Genomic DNA, 24,527 nt, shown 5'->3' on the forward strand with positions numbered 1-24,527 from the left:
GATGAATACACTCTGATCACTTTCCTTAAATAGATCTGATCTTAGGGGCGCCTGGGTGGCTCAGTCAAATGTTTGCCTTCAGCTCAGGTCATAATCTCAGGGTCCTGGGATCGAGCCCTGTGTAGGGCTCCCTGCTCAGCGGGGAGTCTGCTTCTCCCTCTCCCTCCCCGCCCGCCACCTTGTGGGTGCACATGTGCGCTTCTCTCTCAAATGAATAAAAATCCTAAAAAATAAAATAAATAGACTTGATCTTAGAAACCACCCTGAAATTCCATCTTAATGTCTTACCAATTAATGGATATATTTACTGAAGTGAATAATTATTAATCCATACAATGGACTGCACAGAACCATTAAACAAGACGATCTGTATGAAGTGGCATGGAAATGAAATTCCAGAGCAGTCAGTACAAGCAGGGGAAAACACGGAGCAGAAAACATACTAACTTCATAGTCATCTCCAAGAAGCAGGTTTAGGAAGGGCGCTTTCTATTTCCCAATGAATATGTGTAACTTTTGTAAAGATCATAAAAAACAAATTGTGTGTGTATGTGTGCGTGCACGCGCACGCACAATCTCACTGGGGATAGGTTTGTTTCCGCTTCAGTTCTCTTCTCGACCCATAAGGAGAAAGGATACAGTCCAGTGGAAAGCAAATCAGAACCTCAAGAGTACTGAGTTCTGGGCTAAGGCAAGCTGAGTTCTCTGGAAAACGAGGGGGCTCCCCACAGCAGAAGCCCCTGTCTTCCCTTGGGGAGTGGCGGCATCCGGGCGTACCCAGCTCGAGCAGTCACCCCCCACCACTTACCTGCCGTGTAGGTCTGCCTCGTGGCACAGGTTCAGGATCGCATGAATCAGCTCCAGGATCAGGCAACCTGGACTCCAGAAAAGACACAGGAACGATGTGGCCTTGTGTGATGACCCTCACCCCAAGAAAGGGGAAGACAAAATCTCCAGGGAGCAAGGAGTTGCTCAAGTGTCCCCTGCACATGCCTTCCTTACCAATCTGCTCTCTCACACCGTGGGAGCTGTAACGCCACTTGTGATAGCCAGGAAGCATCTCCTTCAGCACAAACATGACACAGGGCACCAGCCCTTGGCTCTGGGTACTTCCCAGCTGCCCCTACAAGAAACCATGCTGTGAGGACTTACGCCTTTTAATGAAGTGTTTTAGCCACCAGAGATTTAACTCGAAACCCACAGGTCCACAGGCAAACCCTGGCAAACATGAGGGTTCAACGGGGTCCAAGCTGTGGGTTTCTCCGAAATAGAGAAAAACACTAACAAGACAATGCCACAGTGTCCCAAAAGGCAGCTACGTGAAGGGGACGGAGGAAGATTACATCTGCGCAGGGGTGAGGTGCCATAAACATGAAGGACATGGAACTGCCAGGGATAGGGAAGGCCGGTTTCATGGTCACAATGTCAGCCACACCCCTAACCTCTACTCTGCCGATGGAATGCCAGACAGGAGTTCTAATACTCACAATTCTTTGTCTAATGTTACTCGTTACCATCAGCTTCCTCACCTGTAAGTGGGGATTCTTTACTTTCATGTGAACATATAGATCTTCATCCCTATCTCCACACAGGACTGTTGCTACCTTTGTAAGCACCCGCTCACTGATCTTCGAAGGCAGGAAGTGGGCCGAGTGCTTTTTGTGCGTGGCCCTCTCCACAACTCTGCGGACCAGAGACCATTCAACTACTCCTATTCTACAGAGATTCTAAGAAATTCTTTACTCACCCAAGGCTGATGCAGCAGGCAGGCCAACCTGAAATGTAAACCTAATTCTGTCGGACTCCACAATCTATTTTTCAGACTGAGTTGTGACCCATTAGTGCATTGTGAAATCAGCTTATTAGAAAATATCCGAGGGGCACCTGGGTGGCTCAGTCGTTAAGCGTCTGCCTTCGGCTCAGGTCATGATCCCAGGGTCCTGGGATCGAGTCCCGCATCAGGCTCCCCGCTCGGCGGGAAGCCTGCTGCTACCTCTCCTGCTCCCCCTGCTTGTGTTCCCTCTCTGGCTCTCTGTCAAATAAATAAAAATAAAATCTTAAAAAGAAAATATCCAAATGCCTTTTGCATTGTCAGAGTAGTGCTGAATTGTGAAACTCCGCTTCAGGGGTCCACACACACACAATGTATACTGAGTCATGATATAAAACATACATATCACCCTGGGCTACAGATGAAGTACCCATTACAGAACCCGGCACATAGTACTCAATACACAGAAACCGTTAATGCCATAACCTCAGGATGACTGATGGGCCTGCACTGACGTGAGGACGATGGTAGGAGAGAAACTGTTTCGGATGATTTCATAGGACCAGCTCTTACCTTGACAAGAGTGGTGATCAAGCGCAGAAAGGCAACAGTGACCCCGTACTCGCCCTGGGGCTGCTCGCTGTTCATCAAGAGGCTTCCGTACCCTCCAGCATTCATCCCCTCCGCACTGGGAGAGAACAGAGGCCAGGGAATCAGGTGGGGCAATCTCAGGGTTTCCAGAAACTAATCACAGAGCATTCTTGTTATTACCTAGATGGCTTGGGCCCCACATAGGAAATCTCTGCAAAAGAATTCATCAAATCTAGGCTTTCTACCCAAGGTGAGCATTAAGAACATGTTTTATTGATGTACAACCTCAAGAGGTTTAAAGTAAAGAAATCAAATAAACATCCGAAAAACATCCTTTTGTCTTACAAGTAAGAGAGGGCAAAGAGAATGCTCAGGTAGGAAAATGGAGCCTGTGTATTAATAACTGTCCAGCAGGTGAGCTCAAGTACCCATGAAACAAGAAAAGGTACAGAGTGACTAACAGCCTAAGAAAGGGAAGCCAAGTCTCTGAATCTAGACACTTCTGGATTCTCTAGGCTGGAGAGTTAACTCCCACGCACCTAGGGTGGTTGCCGCTGGATGAGAAATGCATCCATGGGGAAGCTTCTTTAAAAGGAATGAAGCTAGTCTGGACCTGAAACGTATATGGTGCTCCCAGGGAATATGCCTTACTCAACCTAAGAAGACCTGGCTCACCTAATCATCTGACTCATGTTGGAGACCTGGTGGGCCACGAATGGTAAAAAGCCTGTGTGACGAAGATCAGTCCAGACCTGAGAAGGGAAAAGAAGAGCCCAATGTCCACGTGTCTTCAGGTATCCACCAAGTGCACCCTTTTTTGGCTCTTAGGAAGACTTGGTGTCTCTCACCTTTGCTGGGTTCCGGGCAGCCAAAACAGTCAAGCAATTGACACAAGAAGCAATGACGTCCACTGGTGGGGAGATCACTGTCGTTAGCCTGGTTGGAGAACAGTGCACTTTACTCGGTAAAATGAATAACATAACTTGTTCCGCCACAAATATTTTCCAGTTCTCTCTGCCCAAGTCCCTCCTCCCAGCAGGGTTAGAAACATAGGAAGGCCCTCAGCTGGGGACAGTATCACGCCAGGGCTTCCCTCAGAGGAACGAGCAAGGACGTTAACCCAGCTGGTGTGTGACCAGATGCTTACCGCTGCAGCAGCATGTAGATGCGGGACGTGATGGGCAAGAGACAGTCTGCTATGGACAGATCTGTGCTGATGACCTTATGGACCAGATCAATGATGGGTCTGACCCGCTGGCAGTGCTGGATGACATCTGTGGGGAAAGAAAGCACACAACTCCTTCAAGATCACAGAACAGTCTCTGAGACCCAGGTAAACACTGTACACTTATCCCAGTCTGGACAGTTTTCAATTTTATCTTGAGGTTCTCTGTCTGTCCTCCAAATCTAAGCATGGCCATTTTTCTTTCCCGTAGTCGTGTCTCCCCAAGTGGACCTTACCTGCAGTGGAAACGACATGCAGCAGCATTTCAATCTCGCAGGTAAAGAGGGTCCAGCTGCTGTAGGAGTACTCCCAGCGTACCAGGTAAGCCCTGTCGTCCAGCACTACTTGGCCCACGGTGCCCTGAGGTATGCGGAGGTTGGTCTGACCCCCTAAGGCAGAGAGGAAAGGAAATGACTCTAATATCTGGGAATACAATAGGAAAAAGTGACTCCTACACCAGACACTAATATTTACTCACACAGAGATGGACACACTCTCTTCCTAGTAGCTAACACTGATAGACTGGTTTCACCCAAGTTATAGCATGTGTCAGAATTCCCTTTCTTCTCAAGGCTGAATAATATTTCACTATATATATGCGCCACATTTTGTTTATCAATTTCATCTGTTGGTGGACACTTATTTAAAATTGTTTTTGTAGGGACGCCTGGGTGGCTCAGTCGTTAAGCGTCTGTCTTCGGCTCAGGTCATGATCCCAGGATCCTGGGATCGAGCCCGCGTCGGGCTCCCTGCTTCTCCCTCTCACACTCCCCCTGCTTGTGTTCCCTCTCTCGCTGTGTCTCTCTCTGTCAAATAAATAAATAAAATCTTTAAAAAAAATTGTTTTTGTATATGCCCTTTAATCCAACAACCCCGCTTTGGGGACCCAGTGTGCTAAAAATAAAAGCACCAGTGTATAAGGGGACATGTAGCCAAGGCAGCATTGTTTGTAGTGGCAAAAACCCGACATGGTCTACACGTCCTTTAGAAGGAAAAAGATAACATGATTCTGGAACATCCAGAATAATTCTGTAGTTACTAAAAAGAATGGGTCAAATCCGTATATATAAGAAAAGCAACTTGCAGGATGAATCTAGGAGAGCGTACACAGTATGTAAAAGGATACACATCAGTTCTTAACACTGACTACCCGACACACAAGTCTCAACAGGCGAACTCCATAAAGTGTAGATCTCTGCCATGTCTTTTGTTGCAATGAACATGCATTATTTTTGAAATAAAACAATCTTATGATGTATAAAAGGGAGAAATGCACTAAGTTATCAACAAGCATAGTGGAGAGAAGGAACTGCTTTAAAGGCAGCTTGCAAGAGCGCCTGGGTGGCTCAGTCGTTAAGCTTCTGCCTTCGGCTCAGGTCATGATCCCAGGGTCCTGGGATCGAGCCCCGCATCCGGCTCCCTGCTCCGCGGGGAGCCTGCTTCTCCCTCTCCCACTCCCCCTGCTTGTGTTCCCTCTCTCACTGTGTCTCTCTCTGTCAAATAAATAAAATCTTAAAAAAAAATAAAGGCAGCTTAAAAAAAAAAGTTAAAGCAGCAAAGATGAAGTCTAAACAGAGGCTGAGGAAAAAGAGCTACTGAACCAGGTCTCTCCATCTTACCAAGAGGATAAAGGAGTTTGGATGTTTGCCTCCGCCACAGAGTTCCATCTTCATGGGAGATCACATCATGGGGCTTGTGCTTATAAAGTTCATTGTAGAAAGACATCTTATCCAAGAAACTATACACCTGCCAACATGCAAAAAAAAATCCAGCCACACGTTTACCTGGGGGATGTGGAAGGGGTCCCACATTCGCTTCTCTGCTCTTTAGCCAGACCGTGTATGTGGGGACTCTCAAACTTCGCACAAACCCACCTCCGCACTCCTTGCCAGCCCTCACCATCCTCTAATGCTGAGGTCAAGGACCCCTCACTGCACAGACAGTCGGCTCTCCTGAACAGTGGGTCTTCACTGCTCAAATGACATTGACTGTGTGGCTTTATTAGGTACTCCCTCCTTGTGTCTACTGTTATTCTCTGCCAATGAGATAGTAAGGAACTCTGTATTTTGCCCTACTCCCACTGCATCTACAACAGGTACTTAATTTTATAGACTTGAGGCACTATCTCTGGCAACGTTCGTTCAACTTCAGACTAATTCTTGCTGTGGCAGTGGCACCCCCAAAATATCTCCCACACTCTGAATTCAGGCATCCAACCGAACCACCTACCTTTTTGGCAGTGGACTTCCCTGATACGAGGGCTCGCAGCAACTGCAGGAGAGGGGAAAGGAGATGGGGGAACATCCCACAGACACTGTCCAGAATGATCCCAAGCCCGGAGGTTGGCTCCTATGGTGAGAGAAGTCACTGACCTTCACATTATCCATCGACTAACACATCTCCAGACTGCCTAGCAATCATAAGAAAACCTAAAACCAATCCTTTCCTTCAGGCAGATATCACTCCTCCCTTTTTAATTTTAAATTATAATCTTAAATTAAATTTAAGACTTCCACATTTCCACTGAAAATGGCTATCAACAGCAGACTGTCAGGACCTGAAAAGAGAACACCACTGCCTCCAGCGACCTTTTCCCGGCCATCCTCCCTATTGGAAGACAATGGCGTTCACCTCCTCAAGGACAGGCCTCCAATAAAGTGAAAAGCACCAAACAACATGCCAGCATTTAGCCAGCACACATTGAGCAACAGATCCTCAACCTAAGTATTGTTTCGTACTGCCTTCTCCCAGAACAGTGTGAGTCAAGGCTGGATAGCAACTCAGGAATAAGAGGAGAAGACAAAGAGGCCTATGAGGCCACCGTGCCAAAGAGAACAGATTTATTCATCAGCTGGACCCTGGGGCTTCAGGCTCTGTCAATGCTAAGCCTGAGGACTGGTGGGAAACTGTTCTCTCCAAAGCCAAACTCTTATCTAACCAGTTACAATACTCTGTCAACTCAGACAGAGTTATAATCCCCCAATACCACGTTCAAGAGTTACAGTAATACTGGTGTCTGAGACTGTCAATGTGAACAAAAACTTGGTGGGTAGGAGAGCGAACATGCTGGTTCTTAATACAGGCTACAGACTCAAGTCAGCCAGAACAGCTTCCTGATCCTGTTTGTCTAGCTACGTGACCTTGGGCAAGTTACTTCACATCTCTGAGCATCACCTTTCCTCATATGCAAAATGGTGATGATGAGAATTCTATCTACTTCGTAGATTTTTGTAAAGATTAAATGTGAAAAGACATAAATGCTTAATATCACACCTATCACAAAGTAAGTACTTGATAAATTCTTTTCGCTTTAAGAATATCTTAGCATAATTCCCTCTGACACACTTACTGTTCCCCAGAATAGTTCTGGAAGAGAAGGGTCTGCCAGGACTTCACAGGCTGTGTCAATTACATCCTGTTGGGGGAAGGGAAAAAAATAGCTTATTCTCCCTAGTTGAACCAGTCTTTTCTTTTTTTCCTGTATTCTATTCAAATAAAAACACCAACAATACTTTCACATACTATGTCAGAGAGAACCCTGGGTTTAAAAAGTAAAATTATACCCTGTCTAGGGTGTATGTTAATAGCTGTTCTATGGTGTTAGGCAAGTTAACCTCTGTGAACTTCAAAATCTTTATCTATAAAATGGTGATATTATCGCTTCACAGTACTGCTATAAGGACTAAATGAGGACGTGGACTGTAAATTTTAAGATGCCATGTAAATGTGAGGTATTACTAGGCTCGGCTAAACTGTTCTCCTAGAGGGCAAGAATAATGCCTTTTTAAGTTTTTTAATCCTCAGCACCTAGCACAGCGCTTGGCACACACTGGGAATGATTTTTTTTTTTTTTAAGATTTTATTTATTTATTTGAGAGAGATAGAATGAGAGATAGAGAGCACAAGAGGGAAGAGGGTCAGAGGGAGAAGTAGACTCCCCGCCGAGCAGGGAGCCCGATGTGGGCCTCGATCCCGGGACTCCAGGATCATGACCTGAGCTGAAGGCAGTTGCTTAACCAACTGAGCCACCCAGGCGCCCGGGAATGATTTTTTTTTTAAACAACCCAAGTACTAGGACTCTTGCAGCCCAGATATGTTAATACTGATCCTCCAGGTATATTATGAGGTCCAAATGTGACCAGAATTTTGGCAAAGGTTGCAAAGCTTCCTCTGTGCCCCTAGAGCTTTGGAAATTGAGTTTTCCAGTTAACACCAATTTCTTTTATAATGGTAAGAAGTTTTCATTTTTAGCAACTTCACCAATTTCTTCAATTTCCAAAACAAGTCATTAAAAATGAATACAGTGACTTAGTTATAAAGAACTCCTCAAATAGCATTTTCCACTGCAAGGAACCAGCGTTCCTTGGAGAAACAGCATATTCCAGGTCTGGGGCAAGGCTCTTGCAAGATAATCCTACAATGGTGTGTCGTACCAGAAAACAATGGAGCTATCAAAGTACGGAAGCTTTGTGTCAGGCACATTCAGAAGCTCATCAAAAAGAGTTCTTACTGGCCAAAGGTGAGTGATCGGAGCGTAAGAATAGTAACTGCAGTGGATTAAAACACAGCTAACATGTTTATTTATACCCAGGAGTTCACAATGACGTGTAAAAACTTAAAAACCTCACTAGCCACCTTTGCAGGATGGTAGGGAAAACTAGTAAATACAGGAAAATAAGCATATACAGTATTCTATGCCAGAGTATCAGATAGCTAATAGCTAATAAGAGCAAATTTTTTTAAAGGATTTTTTTTTTTTTTTGAGAGCAAGAGAGAACGAGAGAGAGAGCGAGCGAGCACAAGCAGGGGGAGCAGCAGGCAGAGCAATTTTTTTTTTGAGATATAACTGACATATAATGTTACATTAATTTTAGATGTACAACATAATGATCTAATATTTGTATATACTATGAAATAACCTTTTCTATAACAACGTTCTAACCAATAAACAAAAGAGGAAAGATAGAATAGTGCCATTTTGTAACTCCCAAGGAACTAATGGATCTAGACAACCATCATCTAGACATTGATGTGGCACGTGCAGACTAAAACTTGACAGAGCTACCAACCAATAATGTATCGACCTTATTTATTTAGATCCTGATCAAAACAAACTTACAACAAATTTACGACATTTATAAGATAATTAGAAATTTAAATCCTGACTTGTTATTTGAAGATACTGTTTAGATGTGCTAATGGGGGGATGCCTGGGTGGCTCAGTCAGTTGGGCATCTGCCTTCCACTCAGGTCATGATCCCAGGGTCAGTTTTGGGGTTGAGTCCCGCATTGGGCTCCTTGCTCAGCAGGGAGCCGCCTTCTCCCTCTGCCTACCCCTCCCCCCTGCTTGTGTGCTTGCTCTCTATCTGTATATAAATAAAATCTTTAAAAAAAAAAATAGATGTGCTAATGGTTGTAAAGTTTTACCAGCTCCTATTCTGGCTAATCAAATATTCACAGATGAAACTAAATGATGTCAGGGATTTGCTTCAAAATAAGGAGGGAAAGAGTATCAAGATCTGCTGTCAGTTGATAATTTGGAAGCTAGTGATAGGACTGTTTAAGAGTTTGTTACATAATTTTGTCTTCTTTGATGTACGTTTGAAATGTTTCAAGTTTTAAAAACATTGCAGAAGAATATTTGTTAGCACCCACAGATGTTTGGGACAGTGCTCTATCCCAAAATGAGACTACAAAGCAGTATATACATTGTGATTCTGTTTTTAGAGAAGAATTATTATCTTTTTAACATATATATGCAGAAAATGTTTGGAAGGGAACACAACAAAACATTAATGGAGGTTGTCCTGTGTGGTGGCATTACACTTTTTTGTTTTTATCAACACTTTCTGATTTTTCTGTCACTAATATGTATCATTTGTATAATACAATAAATGAAAAGAAACAGCAACAAACTAACACCTGGGGTATGTGGGTGTGAGTGATATCAGCTCCAAAGGGCTATCTTAGGGATATGACTGCAAAGCCAGGCAGTGTAGACAGCCTCACACAAGCTGGATACTGACCTGCTGATTGCCCAGTGTGTGCAGCTCCAGCGAGGTCAGAACGAAGGAAAGGAGCCCATAGACACACATGCATGCAGTGCTGGTGGTACACTGTAAGGGCAAAGGAGTCAGTGACTAATTCTGAATAACAAAACTCTTCCCCCAGATTCAGCATAATCCTACACGTTAATATAGTCTCTGTAAATAAATGGGAAGGGAATCCAGGCAGTGTAATTTTCCTAATTTAGTCCCAAGATCAGGAAGACAAGGGGAGAAATGAGAAAGCAGGAACCATAAATATTACAACACCACCAAGAATAAAACCACATCTAGTCCAGAGAAAGGATAAAGAGTCTCTATGCGCTGATATGAATGATGCAGCTGCCTGAATGGTCAGCAAGATAAATCACCCAGTGCCAGTCAGTGGGGCCTGCTGGCTGAGGTTTCCTGTTCACATTGTCAAAACAAGCTCACTAAACAGTGCCTCTGAAATTAAGCCCCAACACAAGACTCAAGAGAATGGCTAATTCATCCTGCTATGGCTGAATGAGTAAGCTCCCAAAAAAGATTTCTCCAGTCAATGTGGTCAAAGCTACCTTCCAGATTACTGTACTGGCATAGTACCCTATACTGGCAAAGAGTCAGACACCATGGGTTCAAACCGTACTTATGACTAACTGGCCGTTATTGTTCCGCCAGTAATTTGTGGGCAAATTACATCTGAGTCTCAATCTCCTGATATGTAAAATAGGATGAAAATCCCTAGTGCAACCAAGTGTTATGATAAGAGAAAGTGCAGAAAGTGCTGATAACAGTGTCTAGTCATACTAAATGCTCTACGAAGTTAGAAACAACACTGTCATCATTATCCACGTCACTATCACAATTCTCATTACTACTCTCATGATTCATTAACGAGCCTCTCTGCCCTGCTCTCTGGCATTCTTATGCTCAGACACCCACAGCCCGAGCCTCACGTCATTTCCCCCACTGGCCAGTGAGCGGAGCAGTCGGGTCAGGTACTGAAATACGTTCAGCTGGATGGCTGTGCCACCTATCTTCCGGACAACACTGCTTGTCTCTTCTGGATGCAGGGTGTGACGGAGGAGAGCCCAGGCCAAAAGCACTGGGGCGTGATGTGGAATGTCCCCAAAGGTCAACATCAAACGGTCCATATCCTGGAAAAAAAAAAAACCAAACACAAAAAACAAAACCTCTGTCACTGAAAAGAAAGGGTCAGAGCCCCCCACAGGACTCTTCATCACACTTAGTATGTCTTCCATTTGCCCACAGTGGTCCCTTGTCCCACTGATATTCTACCCTTCCCCAAACCCCACCACCTCACTAGTAAACCCCTCCATTACTCTTCCCTTTCCCCACATTTTCTTCTTCTAATTGTAAGTAGTCTTAATGTAACATTATAAAACACATGTTCAAATGGAATTTTCTCTAGAAAACTTCCCAATCCTTCTTGAACTTTCTCTGATCTTTCCCCACTTTCTATCTACCTGTCATCCCATCTCAATGTGTTTCCCCTATGCTCTTCTTGCACAAAGTCCGTAAATGAAGACAAGCCCCAAGGTTCTGTCCTTGGGCCTCTTTTATACTGGTGCCAACTCTCTGAGTGACTACTCGTTCTCACAGACTCAACTAGGACCTATGTGCAGAAAACTGAAATCTGAGATTTCTTCCAGATCCAATTAACTTCTTAGCAATGTAGAACCTCAAATTCCACCACAGGGAAAATTTTATGTGGCAGTCTAGTTGAATGGTTAAAAACATACTCCTAACTATAAATTGTCTAAAGAGAAAGGAAGCTATTCCAAGTTCACCTGAGAAATAAGCCCATCCTGGGCAAACTGGTGCAACTCTCTTCTGTCATCCAAAGCACACTTATGCAAGGATTCAATATCCATGCCTTCCACCAGGATAAGGGCACTGAAGTAGCTGGAAAGAAAAATGGTGTCATGGTGTCATATGTGCAACTCTGAACCTTGCTGGAGAATAAGGTGAAATGGAAGGCACTTTAATATCAAAAAAATTAACGTTTTTTTTTTCATACTAAGTCTTCTAAACCCTGTATGTATTTTACACTTCCAGCACACCTCAATTCGTCCAGCCACATTTAAAGTGCTTGACAGTGCTTGACAGGGGCTTGTGCCTGCCAAAGCGCAGATCCAGTACTGGAAGTTTCTATAGCCACCAATTACATGTGACCCAAATAAACCATCTCACCACTCAAGTGTGTATCTTTGTTCACAGAGGAAAAAGGCCTCAAAATGCAGATCTATCCATTTGAACCACTGTAACATCATCCTTTTCATTAAACGCAGCTGAATCTCCTCCTCACAGACACAGATGCAAGCAGGCAGTTCACCCCAGAGGATATGCCAAGAGCAGGGAAGAAAATGCTCAACATCACAGATAACCAGGGAAAGGCAAATCAGTGCAGCAAAAGGGATCAAACTGAGAGGGACGATAGATAATAAAACGGGTTTGCAAGATTGTGGGGAAACTGGTTCTTTCCTCCCACAGTCATGAAGCATACATTGGTACGGCCTTTGCGGAGGACAACTTGGCAATATTTTATAACACAAATGCACATACCATTCAACCCAACAATGCCATTTCCAGATCCTTTACAGTCATACTCGCCCAGATGTACAGACAGGCTTGTAAAGAGTGGTATTTACAGCACTGTTTGAAATATCCAAAATAGCTAACCGCCTACCATTAAATTGTTAAATAAACATCCATCCCATGTACTAATATGCAGCAGCTAAAAAAACATCCTGAAGTTAAAAAGAATTCCAGGACATCCAGTTGTGTGAAAAGTTAAGTCGTAACAAAGTATACGATTTACATCAAAAAACAAAAAACACAAACAATATATTTTTGTATAAATGACAAAAAGATGTGGATCTATCCATTGCCATAAAATTCAAAGTCCATAGATGATGACCACAAAGAGGGCAGGGGACACATTCGCCTTGTTGTTGTCTTAGCATGTGCACTGGTTTACCATAGATGCTCACCAAATTTTTTGTTGAATGGATGAACCTCTTAGATGAAGACAGTAAAATACTAGAATGCAATACTTATTTTGAGAAAACAAGCCCTCTAATCCCAGTCTTTACTCCCTGTAAAACCTGGAACGTGGTAGTACATCGATCTGTTTCCCTACCAGCAAATGAAAAGTACATCTAGACCGTCCCCTCACTCATTCACAAGATCACTATAATATCAGTGCTCTAAATATTGTACAAGTTTTGTAGCCTCAATTCATTCAGACTTACCCAATCCGATCCACGAAAGGATCCATGGTCTCATCCACTAGGTGCCTGTTGGTCTGCCTACTACCAAATCCTTGCTCTTTAAACATCTTGGTTAATGCCAACAGGTCACTAGGTGCCATCTCAAAGTAGGCATAATAAAGGAAAATAATTTCTAGCAGCATGGACTGTTCCCGAAGGCATTGAACAAACCAGCGAGAGACCTGGCGCTCAGTCTGCACAACCAATGAAGAAAAAAAATGGGAGAAATAAAGTCAGATTTAAAAACCTATTTAAAAATTTTTAAGTTATTTTTTATTAGATAATACATGTATAAGAATAGAGTAAAAAACCATCTCCCTCTTTGCCACGTATTAAGGAATCTGTTAGAAGCTTAAAGCAAAAGGGTTTGGGAGAGATACCAAAAAAAAGTCTCCCTCCCTACAATTCCCACTGCCCAGTCATCCTAACTTGTCCCCAGAGGCAACCACTGTTAGAGGTTTTTCTTTCCCTTTCCACTAACATGCCATATACACTCATTCATTCATTCATTCATTCTAAGCTCCGTCTACCTACCTGCCTACCTACCTACCCAACCATCCAGCCATCCATCTCTAAATCAAATATACTGTACAAACTATTCTACGCTTTACTTTTCGCAACTAACAGTGTATTTTACAAATCATTTCCTCTAACAGTACATTAAGAATTTCCTTATTTTTCATTACCAGTCCCCTCGTTATTTTTAATGCAGCATAGTACTCCACTGCATGGAAATGCCATATTTTTATTTATATATTTTGCCATAATTTAACCAGCTCCCTTGGATGTACAAACAAGTGCTGTGAAGATGTGGAGAAAAATGACCCCTTGTGCACTACTGGGGAATCAAAATTGGTACAGCCACTCTGGAAAACAGTATGGAGGTTCCTCAAACAATTAAAAAACAAAGGGGTGCCTGGGTGGCGCAGTCAGTTAGGCATCCAACTCTTTTTTTTTTTTTAAAGATTTTATTTATTTATTCGACAGAGAGAGACACAGGGAGAGAGGGAACACAAGCAGGGGGAGCGGGAGAGGGAGAGGGAGAAGCAGGCCTCCCACCGAGCAGAGAGCCCAATGCGGGGCTCGATCCCAGGACCCTGGGATCATGACCTGAGCCAAAGGCAGACGCTTAACGACTGAGCCACCCAGGCGCCCCTAGGCATCCAACTCTTGGTTTCAGTTCAGGTCATGATTGCAGGGTCGTGAGATCGAGCCCTGTGTCAGGCTCTGTGCTGAGCGTGGAGCCTGCTTGGGACTCTCTCTCTCCCTCTGCCCTCTGCCCTTCCACGCCCTGCTCATGCTCTCTCTCTAAAAAGTAAAAATTAAAAAACAGAAATGCCATATGATCCAATAATTTAACCACTGGGTATTTACCCAAAGAAAATGAAAACACTAATTCAAAAAGATATATGCAGGGGCGCCTAGGTGGCTCAGTTAAGTGTCTGCCTTCGGCTCAGGTCATGATCCTGGAGTCCCAGGGTCGAATGCCATGTTGGGCTCCCTGCTCAGCAGAGGAGTCTGCTTCTCCCTCTCCCTCTGCCCCTCCCATTCTCTCTCCCACTCACTCTTTCAAATGAATAAAATCTTAAAAAAAACAAAAAATACATGCACCCCTATGTTTACTAAAGCATTATTTGTAACAGCCAAGATGTGGAAGCAACCTAAGTGCCCAATGACAGATGAATAAGGAAGATGTGGTAAACACACACACACGCACGTGCAGGCACAACAGAATACTACACCGCCACAAAAAGGATGGGATCTTGCCATCTGCAACAACACGAATGGACCTAGAAGGCCTTACGCTAAACAAAGTTAAGTTAGACTGAAGAAGACAAATACCATATGATTTTACTCATATCTGGAATCTAAAAAAAAAAAAAAAAAATGAAGAAACAAACAAAAAACAGAACCATGCATATAAATATGGAGAACAAACTGATGGTTGCCAGAAGGAAAGAGGGCGGAGGACAGGCCAAATGGGTGAAGGGGAGTGGGAGGCTTCCAGCTGTGGAATGAGTTAAGTCATGAGACTAAAAGGCACAGAATAGAAAATATAGTCAATGGCACTATAATAACACTGGTGACAGATGGTAGCTGCACTTGTGAGCACAGCACAACACATAGAGATGGTAAATCACTATGTTGTACACCTGAAATGTGTCAACCGCACTCCAAAAAATTGAAATATAATGTACAACTGACAGAACAAACTTACCCAAAAATTGGCAAAACCACAGATCTAAACAACCTCGATCTGACAGGTACGTCTCACCAGCACAGCCAACTACTTCTGAATACACATTCTTTTCAAGTGTACGTGGTACATTCACCAAGATAGATTACATAAGGGGCTATAACCCATGGGATAGTAAATTTTAAAAGATCTAAATGAAACAGAATATGTTCTTTGATAATAATGGAGTCAAACTGGAAATCAGTAAGATATCCAATGTTTGGAAATTAAACAGCACACTCGTATTAATAATACAAGGGTCAAAGAAAATCACAAGGGGAATTAGAAACTATTTTGAACTGAATGACAGTGAAAATACAACACATTAAAATTTTTAGGATATAGCTAAAAGCAATACTCAAAGCAACATTTATAGTTATTTAATAAGAATGTTCTAAAATCTGTTATCTAAGATTCTACCCTAAAAATTAGAGAAAGAGCAAATTAAATCCAAAATAAATAAATTGAAAGAAATACTGAAGAGCAGCTCCCCTGCTAGGTGGGGAGCCTGCTTCTCCCTCTCCCACTCCCCCTGTCTTCCCTCTCTCGCTGTGTCTTTCTCTGTCAAATAAATAAATAAAATCTTGAAAAAAAAAAAAGGTAAAAAAAACCCCAAACCTGTGAACGCCTGGCTGACTAAGTCAGAAGAGCGTGCTACTCTTGATCGTGGAATCATGAGTTCGAGCCCCGCGTTGGGTATAGAGATTACTTAAATAAGTAAATATTAATTGACTAATTAATTAAAAACTTACCCACAAAGAAAACTGTAGGCTGAGGTGGTTTCACTGGTAAATTCTGTCACACATTTAAGGAAGAGATAATACTAGCACTACACAAATTCTTTTTTTTTTAATGTTTTATTTATTTATTCATGAGAGTCAGAGAGACAGAGAGAGAGAGAGAGAGAGAGAGAGAGAGAGAGAGAGAGAGAGAGGCAGAGGGAGAAGCAGGCTCCCCGCCTAGCAGGGAGCCCGATGCGGGACTCAATCCTAGGACCCTGGGATCATGACCTGAGCCAAAGGCAGACGCTTAACCATCTGAGCCACCCAGGCGCCCCGCACTACACAAATTCTTTCAGAAAACCGAGGAAGAAGGAAAACTTCCCAACTTATTTTATGAGGCCACTATTACACTAATACCAAAACCAGACAAAGACATCACAAGAAAACTACAGACTAATATCCCTCATGAACATAGGCATAAGATTCCTTAGCAAAATCTTAGCAAGTCAAATCCAACATTATAAAAAACAAAATATATCACAACTAAGTGCAGTTTATGCCAGGAATTCAAGACTGATCTGACACCCAAATACTCAAAATGTAGTTCACAACAGAGTAAAAGAGAAAAGTCATAAGGTTATTTCAACAGATGCAAAACAAAATGGACAGGATTTAACACTCATTCCTAATAAAAGCTAAAGCCCTCAGAAAACTTAGAAGGTAATTTCATTTTGATAAAGAACACTACAAAAATAATTTACAACTAATAACACATACAATGGTAAAGGACTGAATGCTTTCTACCTAAGATTACGAACAAGGTAAGAATATTGGCTCTCCTACCACTTCTATTCACTATTGTACTAAAGGTCCTAATCAGTTAATAAGGCAAGAAAAAGAAATAAAAGGCATACAGATTTGAAAAGAAGTTAAACTGTCCTTATTTACAAACACGATCATGTATATTAGAAAATCCTATTAGAAAAAACCTAGTAGAGGGGCAGCTGGGTGGCTCAGTCGGATGAACGTCCAACTCCTGATTTCAGCTCAGGTCATGATCTCAGGGTCGTGGGATCAAGCCCCGCATCGGGCTTCGCACTCAGCACAGAGTCTGCTTGACATTCTTTCTCCCTCTCGCTCTACCCCTACCCCCTGCTCTCTCTAATAAATAAAATCTTTAAAAATATTAAAGTAAAATAAAAGTTAAAATAAATTTTAATTATGTATTATTTTACCAGAATTTAAAAATCATAGTTAAAAAAAAAAAAAACTATAGTGACAGAAAGCAGATTAATGGTCATCTGGGGCCTAAGATCACAGATTGACTATGAACTTTCTAGAGGAGACAGAAATGTCCTATATATTGACTGTGCATATAACTACATACAACTGTCAAAGCCATACGCTTAAAATCAGTGAGTTTTACTGGATGGAAATTATATCAGAATAAAGCTGGGAGTGGGAATGCTAAAGATTTGTCATTTACACAAGTTGTTTCACACAAGTGTGAATGTATTTATAGGATAAACTCTTAAAACTGAAACTGCTAGGTCAAGAAATATGCGCCTTTCAATTTTTAAATATTGTCTTATTTTCCATTAAAAAAATACTGATTTATACAGCAAAATGTTGAGTACCTATTATCCCATCCCTCGGACAAGAGTGTTGTCACGTGAATACGTTTACTGCTTTTGCCTGTTTTTCCACTGGGTCTTAGTGATTTGTAGGAGTTCTATTTTAAGAACCCTTTATGAGTTTGTCTTACTTTGTTTACTGCACTATTTTCTTTCCTTGCAAAAGTGTTGGATTTGTTGTTGCTGGGTTTAAAATTATTTTTCTTTCACGGCTTTTGAGTTTTACTTAAAACTTTACTTATGTTTTAAAAAAAATTTTTTTCTAAGTAAACTCTAAGCCCAACACGGGGCTTGTTTTGATCCATGACATGTTTAAACTTTTCTTAAGAAAGATGATCTATAAATATTATAAGTTAATAAATGAATAAATAATTTAACTGAGAGCTCTATGCGCAAGGTTTACAATTCTCCTAAGAGTTGCAGGAGGGCCCAGTAACCACATACCATGAGGTTTCCGTGTGTCTCCCATGTCGGTGCTTCAGTTTTATAAAGCTCTTCAAACTGCTGTCTATACTTTGTAACTAGTTCCTTCTCCAATTTATCAACACAGTCTGCATATTCAACCTTAAAAAAAAAAATAAACAAACCCAAAACAGAGTAACTTATACCTACAAGAGAAGTTGAATATTCAAATGAATGTGAAAATGATTAACATAAAATTATTAAGAAGTGTTGAATTTCATAGGAGACAAAGAACCAGGAGGACGACACGGGCTCACCCTATAGGGGTGTCTTTCGTCTTGGAAATACGTGAGAAGGTGTAAGACACAACGAAGAATACAGGTTCTTTCTTCATAGTAATAATCTGCAATCTGGAAGAACCCAAAGATGCAATATCAGTCACTCACCTTTGCACAGAAGACACTCAATTTTAAATTTATTGATAAAGAGATCACTTAAAGATGAGAATGGAAAAGTCTGATTTCTACAAGCAATCACAGAAACAGAAAGATTGTGTTAGGCCAAAAGAAAGCAAAAGAACTTCATGAAATAGTATACGAGTAAAGCCATGCAAGGTAAAAGGAATTATTTAAAAATATAAACAAGTTGTCTTGCAGGATTTCTCAGAGCATTCAAATAACACCTAATACAGCTGTAGCTGACAGGCCAAATACATGAAAGCAAATATAAAAACACCACTTGTATATATCCCGCTTTTAACTAATGTACTTGGTTCTCGCTAAATACCAAATAGGAAACTACTTCTGAAGTCACAAATTCCATTTTATATGAGATTCTAAATGAGAAGTCTGCTTTGGGGGCTAGGGGGTTGATAAAGGAAGGAAGAAATATAAATTGACCTTCTTGCATTTAGACCTAGAGAAAAAATACACATGAAGCAATTTTCACCCCCAGTAGCTGAAGAGTCTCCTTTGGAAAAGGTCTCAGCTGGGGCCAGTGGATAAAAAGCCTCTTGTTTCACAAGTATGTTACCAAGCTACTTCACTGAGACCTCAATGCTTACCCAACAGAAGAGTCCAAAGCCAGCAATGCCCAGGAGAACAAGGTCAGGAAGCCACCACCCAATTTCACATCAGAGAATGAAAACAGTGACTACTACTCACCTTCAGGATTAAGGCCTGGCTCTGCCTCTCGTCTTGCAGTACTGTCTGAAGGAAAAAAGAACAGTCAAGCAGCCATCTTATAAGCAAAGCTCAACTAACGACAACAACAAAAAAAAGGTAAACATCTTCACCTCACCTTTCAAGATTGTAAGTGCCCATTCATTTCTGGAAATATTTTTTTACCTAAGTGTATCCAAATCTGTGCTCAAATCTCTGCCCGCTTCTCTGGACTCCATTTCCTCATATGTAAAATGAGGGGCCAGACAAGCTAGATATGGTCCCAGGTCGTTTTCAGCTCTGCTGCCCTGAGATCCTATCATGAACATGTCAATCTTTGACCTCTCCTGAGAATCTCTGTATCTGATCACCTACATGTGTTGCAAAGAGCCAGTACCAAAACCTTTAAACACCTAAAACCAACAAGGAAAAAAGAAGGAAGGAGGAAGGAGCTGGACATAGCTACAAACCTTTAGTGAGTCCCGAGTACCTCTATAATCCTCTTGAAGGTAACACTGGAGTAACTGCACACTTTGTTCTTCATCAAGACCCTGAAACGCAGGGGTCATAAGTGAGGAACAGCCACCTCAGCTCAGGAAACACATAGGATGCAAAGCATTCTGGGGCCCCTGGGTGGCTCAGATGGTTAAGCGTCTGCCTTCGGCTCAGGTCATGATCCCAGGGTCCTGGGATCGAGCCCCGCGTCGGGCTCCCCGCTCCACGGGAAGCCTGCTTCCCCCTCTCCCACTCCCCCTGCTTGTGTTCCCTCTCTCGCTATGTCTCTAAGAAATAAATAAAATCTTAAAAAAAAAAAAATGGGGCGCCTGGGTGGCTCAGTCGTTAAGCGTCTGCCTTTGGCTCAGGTCATGATCCCAGGGTCCTGGGATCGAGCCCCGCATCGGGCTCCCTGCTCAGTGGGGAGTCTGCTTCTCCCTCTCCCTCTGCCTCTCCCCCATGCTCATGCTCTCTCTTGCTCTCTCTCAAATAAATAAAATCTTTAAAAAAAAAAAAAAAATCTTAAAAAAAAAAGAATGCAAAGCATTCTAAAGATTTGTCCTCTAGAATGAACACAGAACTTGAATAAACAAAAATCCTTTTAAAAGATTAAAAGACACAACATAATTTTACCCCAATGAGGAGAAAAAGGAGCCAGTCACAGATACGTCATTTACATGACAATTAAATTTACAATGTCAGAAACAACTGTGCTTATTTACCAAGCCACTGATCCAGTCACAGGCATGATCTGCGTTTCCAAAATTAAAAAGAAACAGCTACATATTTAAATACAATCTAGGCAATTTAAAGAACACCACATGCATGAAGAAGAAAACTGGATATATATAGTAAACAGGTGTGGCAAGTTAACTTGTGGCTTTTAACAAGAAGAGTTACAACTTGGATATTTTTGAAACCCAATATGCTCAATTTAATCTCCAAAACTGAAGTAAACTGAATTTTCACTAACAACCACTAACAATAAAACAATGCACATCCATAATGCAAGTAGTAAACTGAGCCCATGCTAATTTTTACTCACCAAAAACTTGCTGATTCTTAAACCCAGTTCCTTCAACGGTGAAGCCACATCTTTATTAGCTTTCACTTTTTCGGCTGAATTTGGACTATAAAAAGAACAGTGAATCATTTCCTCATTCTCAATGACCCTCTAAGGATTTTAAATAAACATACTTAAAGATATTTTTACAACAGACCTTTTTCTGCCCTCTAGGTGCCTACAAAAATACACACACACAAGTTCATCTCTACAGAGTTTATAACACAAAACTACTTATGCCTAAATAATAAATATGGTATATATGTGTTACAAACTATAGTTATAATAATATTCTATGTGGACATATTAAGTTACATTATTTTTGATCCTTACAACTACGAAAGGGAAATATTACTATCCCCATTTTATAAATGGAATTACTAATACTCAGAAACAATAAATAACTTACCAAAAATCCCACAGCTAATAAAAAGTTAAGATGAAATTTAAAACCAGGTCTGTCAGTATACATACATATATTACCTAGTTCTACCCACTGAGAAGGCCTAGAAGCTTTAACACCCCAGTTGCAGTGAGCACATCCAGCCCCCAGATCTTGGTTTCTAACACCATTATCTAATAAAAGTTACCAGAACTCGTTAGAGAAATAGCTAATTCTAGAGCTGAGGCGGAGAAAATACTAGATGAGCCTGGAGCATCTTGTAATGCCACAAAGAAAGGAAATATTCAGAAAACAAAAAGATGGGGGAATGTCAAGAAGACACAGATGCCAACCCAAAAGAACTCCCAGTGACCAAAGCTAAAACAAGGTATAAGCAAAGTATAAAATAAATATACATGAGCCCATATAACAATAAAGAAATAAACAGGGAGAAGGGAAAAATCTTCCTTACAGAAGAAGTCCAAATTATGTATATAGATGCCACTCCCTTCAGGAAGTAGAGTTTAATTCCACTATACCCCCACCCAGAGAGTGGACTACGCTTAAGTGACCCACCTTTAACACACAGAGTAGGGAAAAGGGAAAAACTGACTTTACAGAAGAGAAACTTGGCAAATGCCACCTTACCCAAGCAAGCAAGGTTAACATCACCAGTAATTTCATGTGGATAACCACATCCTCTGTTATGATAAGAATGGTACTTCATTTCTGTGCATTCTTCCCAAAAACCCACAACCCCAATCCAATAATAAGAAAAACATGAGACAAATCCAAATTGAAGACATTCTACAAAATACTTGACCAGTCCTCCTCAAAACTATTCAAGATCATAAAAATTAAGGGAAGACTGAAATGACATGACAACTAAATGCAATGTGGGATCCTGGACTGGATCCTGGGAAGAAAGAAGACATTGGGGCGCCTGGGTGGCTCAGTGGGTTGAGCGACTGCCTTCGGCTCAGGTCATGATCCTGGGGTCCCGGGATCGAGTCCCGCACCGGGCTCCCTGCCCGGCGGGGACTCGGCTTCGCCCTCTGACCCTGCCCCCTCCCGTGTGCTCTCTCTCAAATAAATAAATAAATAAAGTCTTTTAAAAATAAATAAATAAAAGAAAGAGGACATTAAAGAAAAAGGGGAAAAAAAAGGTTGAATTCAAATAAAGCCTGAAGTTACAAAAAAAAAAAAAAAAAGCCTGTTGGACTTCGAATATCACGCTACTTATAAAAGAACTTTTGTCTTTCAAAAAAGAAAGTAATGCCACAAATGTCCATTCTGTGAACTACAAGCATGTTGTTGTTGGATTTTTTTTTTTTTATAGAGACTCTCACATTTCACAGGAAATCCACAACACAAAGGCTAGATTAGGTAAAACAGTCAGTTCTGAAAGAGGCAACACAGGATGATGATTAAGAACACAGACACTGGAGTAAGACTGCCAGGTTCAAATCCTGGTTCTACACTTACTAGCTGTGTGACCTTGGGCAAGTTACTTAACCTCTTTGTGCCTCAGTTTCCCCATCTGTAAAACGGAAATGATAATAATAAAAGTACCTATACGTGACAATATAGTGATTATCTTCTTTTTTTATGTCCATATATTTTAGATACATGGTAGTTACAGATAAAACAGATGTCTGGGAGTTACTTCAAAACAGGTATGGGGGAAGGGTTAACGAACAAAAAAAAAAAGTTCTTCATTAACCTAAGGAAATGAAGATGGAAGGTGAAGATGTAAAAAAATCAGATATTCAAGAAGTAGAAAGGAAACGAGGGTGGCTTGGCAACTACGATGCACCACAGAATGCAATCTGGACTAGGAGTTAACATCAGAGAGTCTAATCATACAAGATGTTTTCTCTTCTTTTTAAAACTACTTTATATGTTGGTATTGTTGTTTTCCACTGCCCAGTAAAAAAATCTATATATTCAAGCACAGAATAAAAATAGTATCTATCTTAGCAGGCTTTTTGAGGATTGCATAACTTGCTATGCAAGCTCAGAAGAGTAACTGGTACACACTAAACACGGTAAGTGGTCAGCTGCTCTTATCACTGCTCACTGCCCTACCCCAGCAACTGGTGCCGGCAGCACCTCACACAAACACGGAGGACCGAAATAAACATTAGAACTATTAATTGAAGAAGAGTTAATGATTCCTCAACCCCAGACACTAGGGTTAGATAACTGGATTCAATAACACTGTATTTCTAAAAAGGAATTTCCCATTCTCTCAACAGACAGAAAAAATGTGCCCAACTCTCTTCCACTGGTAACCAAATTGTATTCTCTGTAATCTCCCTAATCCAGCAGTACCATAAAATCATACACAAAGACGGTTTTGCTACCCCAGCTTCCTCAGGGGAATTACTCTAAGCAGACACATGGAATAGCCATACCTGGGTGGTTTATAGTAGGACAGCCCCTCTAAGAGCCGCTGCCAATGTTTATTCAGTTCTGCCTCAATCTGATTCTAGAAAAGAACAAAGAAATTATGTAAGGGTTTACATAATCCTGAGTCTTTAATGTTTTTCCCCGCAGTTGAAATCATTTTGAAAAGAGAATTTTGGGGGCACCTGGGTGGCTCAGTGCGCTGAGCAACTAACTTTGGCTCAGGTCATGATCTTGGGGTCCTGGGATCGGGCCCCATATCGGACTCCCTGCTCAGCGGGGAGTCTGCTTCTCCCTCTTCTTCTGCCCTTCCTCCTGCTTGTGCTCTCTATAAATAAAATCTTTCAAATAAAGAGAAAGAATTCTGTAGCCTCCTTTTCCTTGCTTAACATTCTAACAATGATTTAACCTTTTTATTTTTTTAAGATTTTATTTATTTGTGGGGCGCCTGGGTGTCTCAGTCGGTTAAGTGTCTGCCTTCAGCTCAGGTCATGATCCCAGGGTCCTGGGATTGAGCCCTGCGTCGGGCTCCCTGCTCAGCAGGAAGGCTGCTTCTCCCTCTCCCACTCCCCCTGCTTGTGTTCCCTCTCTCTTAAAAAAAAAAAGATTTTATTTATCTGTATTTGTGTTTTATTTAAAGATCTTATTTATTTGACAGAGAGAGACACAGCAAGAGAGGGAACACAAGCAGGGGGAGTGGGAGAGGGAGAAGCAGCCTTCCTGCTGAGCAGGGAGCCCGACGCAGGGCTCAATCCCAGGACCCTGGGATCATGACCTGAGCTGAAGGCAGACACTTAACCGACTGAGACACCCAGGTGCCCAATATTTTATTTATTTATTTGTGAGAGAGACAGAGAGCACAAGCAGGGGGAGCAGCAGGCAGAGGGAGAAGCAGGCTCCCCGCCAAGCAAGGAGCCTGATGTGGGACTCGATCCCAGGACCCTGGGATCATGACCCGAGCCAAAGGCAGAACCTACTGAGCCACCCAGGCATCCCTTAACCTTATTATGAAAATCTTGATAAACATCCCTTCTAGTGGTTGCATATTTTATCAAGTAGCTAGATAATAATTTATTTACCATGCCTCTAATGTTAGATATACTTAAGCTGTGATTCCT

General features: G+C 41.8%; 1 protein-coding gene across 3 annotated transcripts in view; it reads right to left on the reverse strand.

Moving 5' to 3' along the window:
* The window catches only part of NUP188 (nucleoporin 188), a 47,199-nt gene that overhangs the window by 14,384 nt on the left and 8,288 nt on the right, over nt 1-24,527 (reverse strand). For 2 of the 3 annotated variants that reach the window (XM_027615359.2, XM_027615358.2), the window contains exons 3-22: nt 23,418-23,491; nt 20,601-20,685; nt 19,531-19,611; nt 19,064-19,108; nt 18,218-18,310; nt 17,943-18,062; nt 12,889-13,100; nt 11,425-11,539; nt 10,570-10,770; nt 9,614-9,703; nt 6,937-7,002; nt 5,817-5,936; nt 5,207-5,333; nt 3,824-3,976; nt 3,510-3,636; nt 3,211-3,298; nt 3,038-3,114; nt 2,345-2,459; nt 1,003-1,123; nt 809-875 (exon numbers count right to left, since the gene is read on the reverse strand). In XM_027615359.2, coding sequence (XP_027471160.1) covers nt 809-875; nt 1,003-1,123; nt 2,345-2,459; nt 3,038-3,114; nt 3,211-3,298; nt 3,510-3,636; nt 3,824-3,976; nt 5,207-5,333; nt 5,817-5,936; nt 6,937-7,002; nt 9,614-9,703; nt 10,570-10,770; nt 11,425-11,539; nt 12,889-13,100; nt 17,943-18,062; nt 18,218-18,310; nt 19,064-19,108; nt 19,531-19,611; nt 20,601-20,685; nt 23,418-23,491 — 2,177 coding nt within the window. The remainder of the gene's footprint in view (nt 1-808; nt 876-1,002; nt 1,124-2,344; nt 2,460-3,037; nt 3,115-3,210; nt 3,299-3,509; nt 3,637-3,823; nt 3,977-5,206; nt 5,334-5,816; nt 5,937-6,936; nt 7,003-9,613; nt 9,704-10,569; nt 10,771-11,424; nt 11,540-12,888; nt 13,101-17,942; nt 18,063-18,217; nt 18,311-19,063; nt 19,109-19,530; nt 19,612-20,600; nt 20,686-23,417; nt 23,492-24,527) is intronic. The other variant, XM_027615360.2, reaches the window with a different exon arrangement.

This window comes from Zalophus californianus, chromosome 13 (assembly GCF_009762305.2).
Source record: "Zalophus californianus isolate mZalCal1 chromosome 13, mZalCal1.pri.v2, whole genome shotgun sequence".
NCBI classification, from domain to species: domain Eukaryota; kingdom Metazoa; phylum Chordata; class Mammalia; order Carnivora; family Otariidae; genus Zalophus; species Zalophus californianus.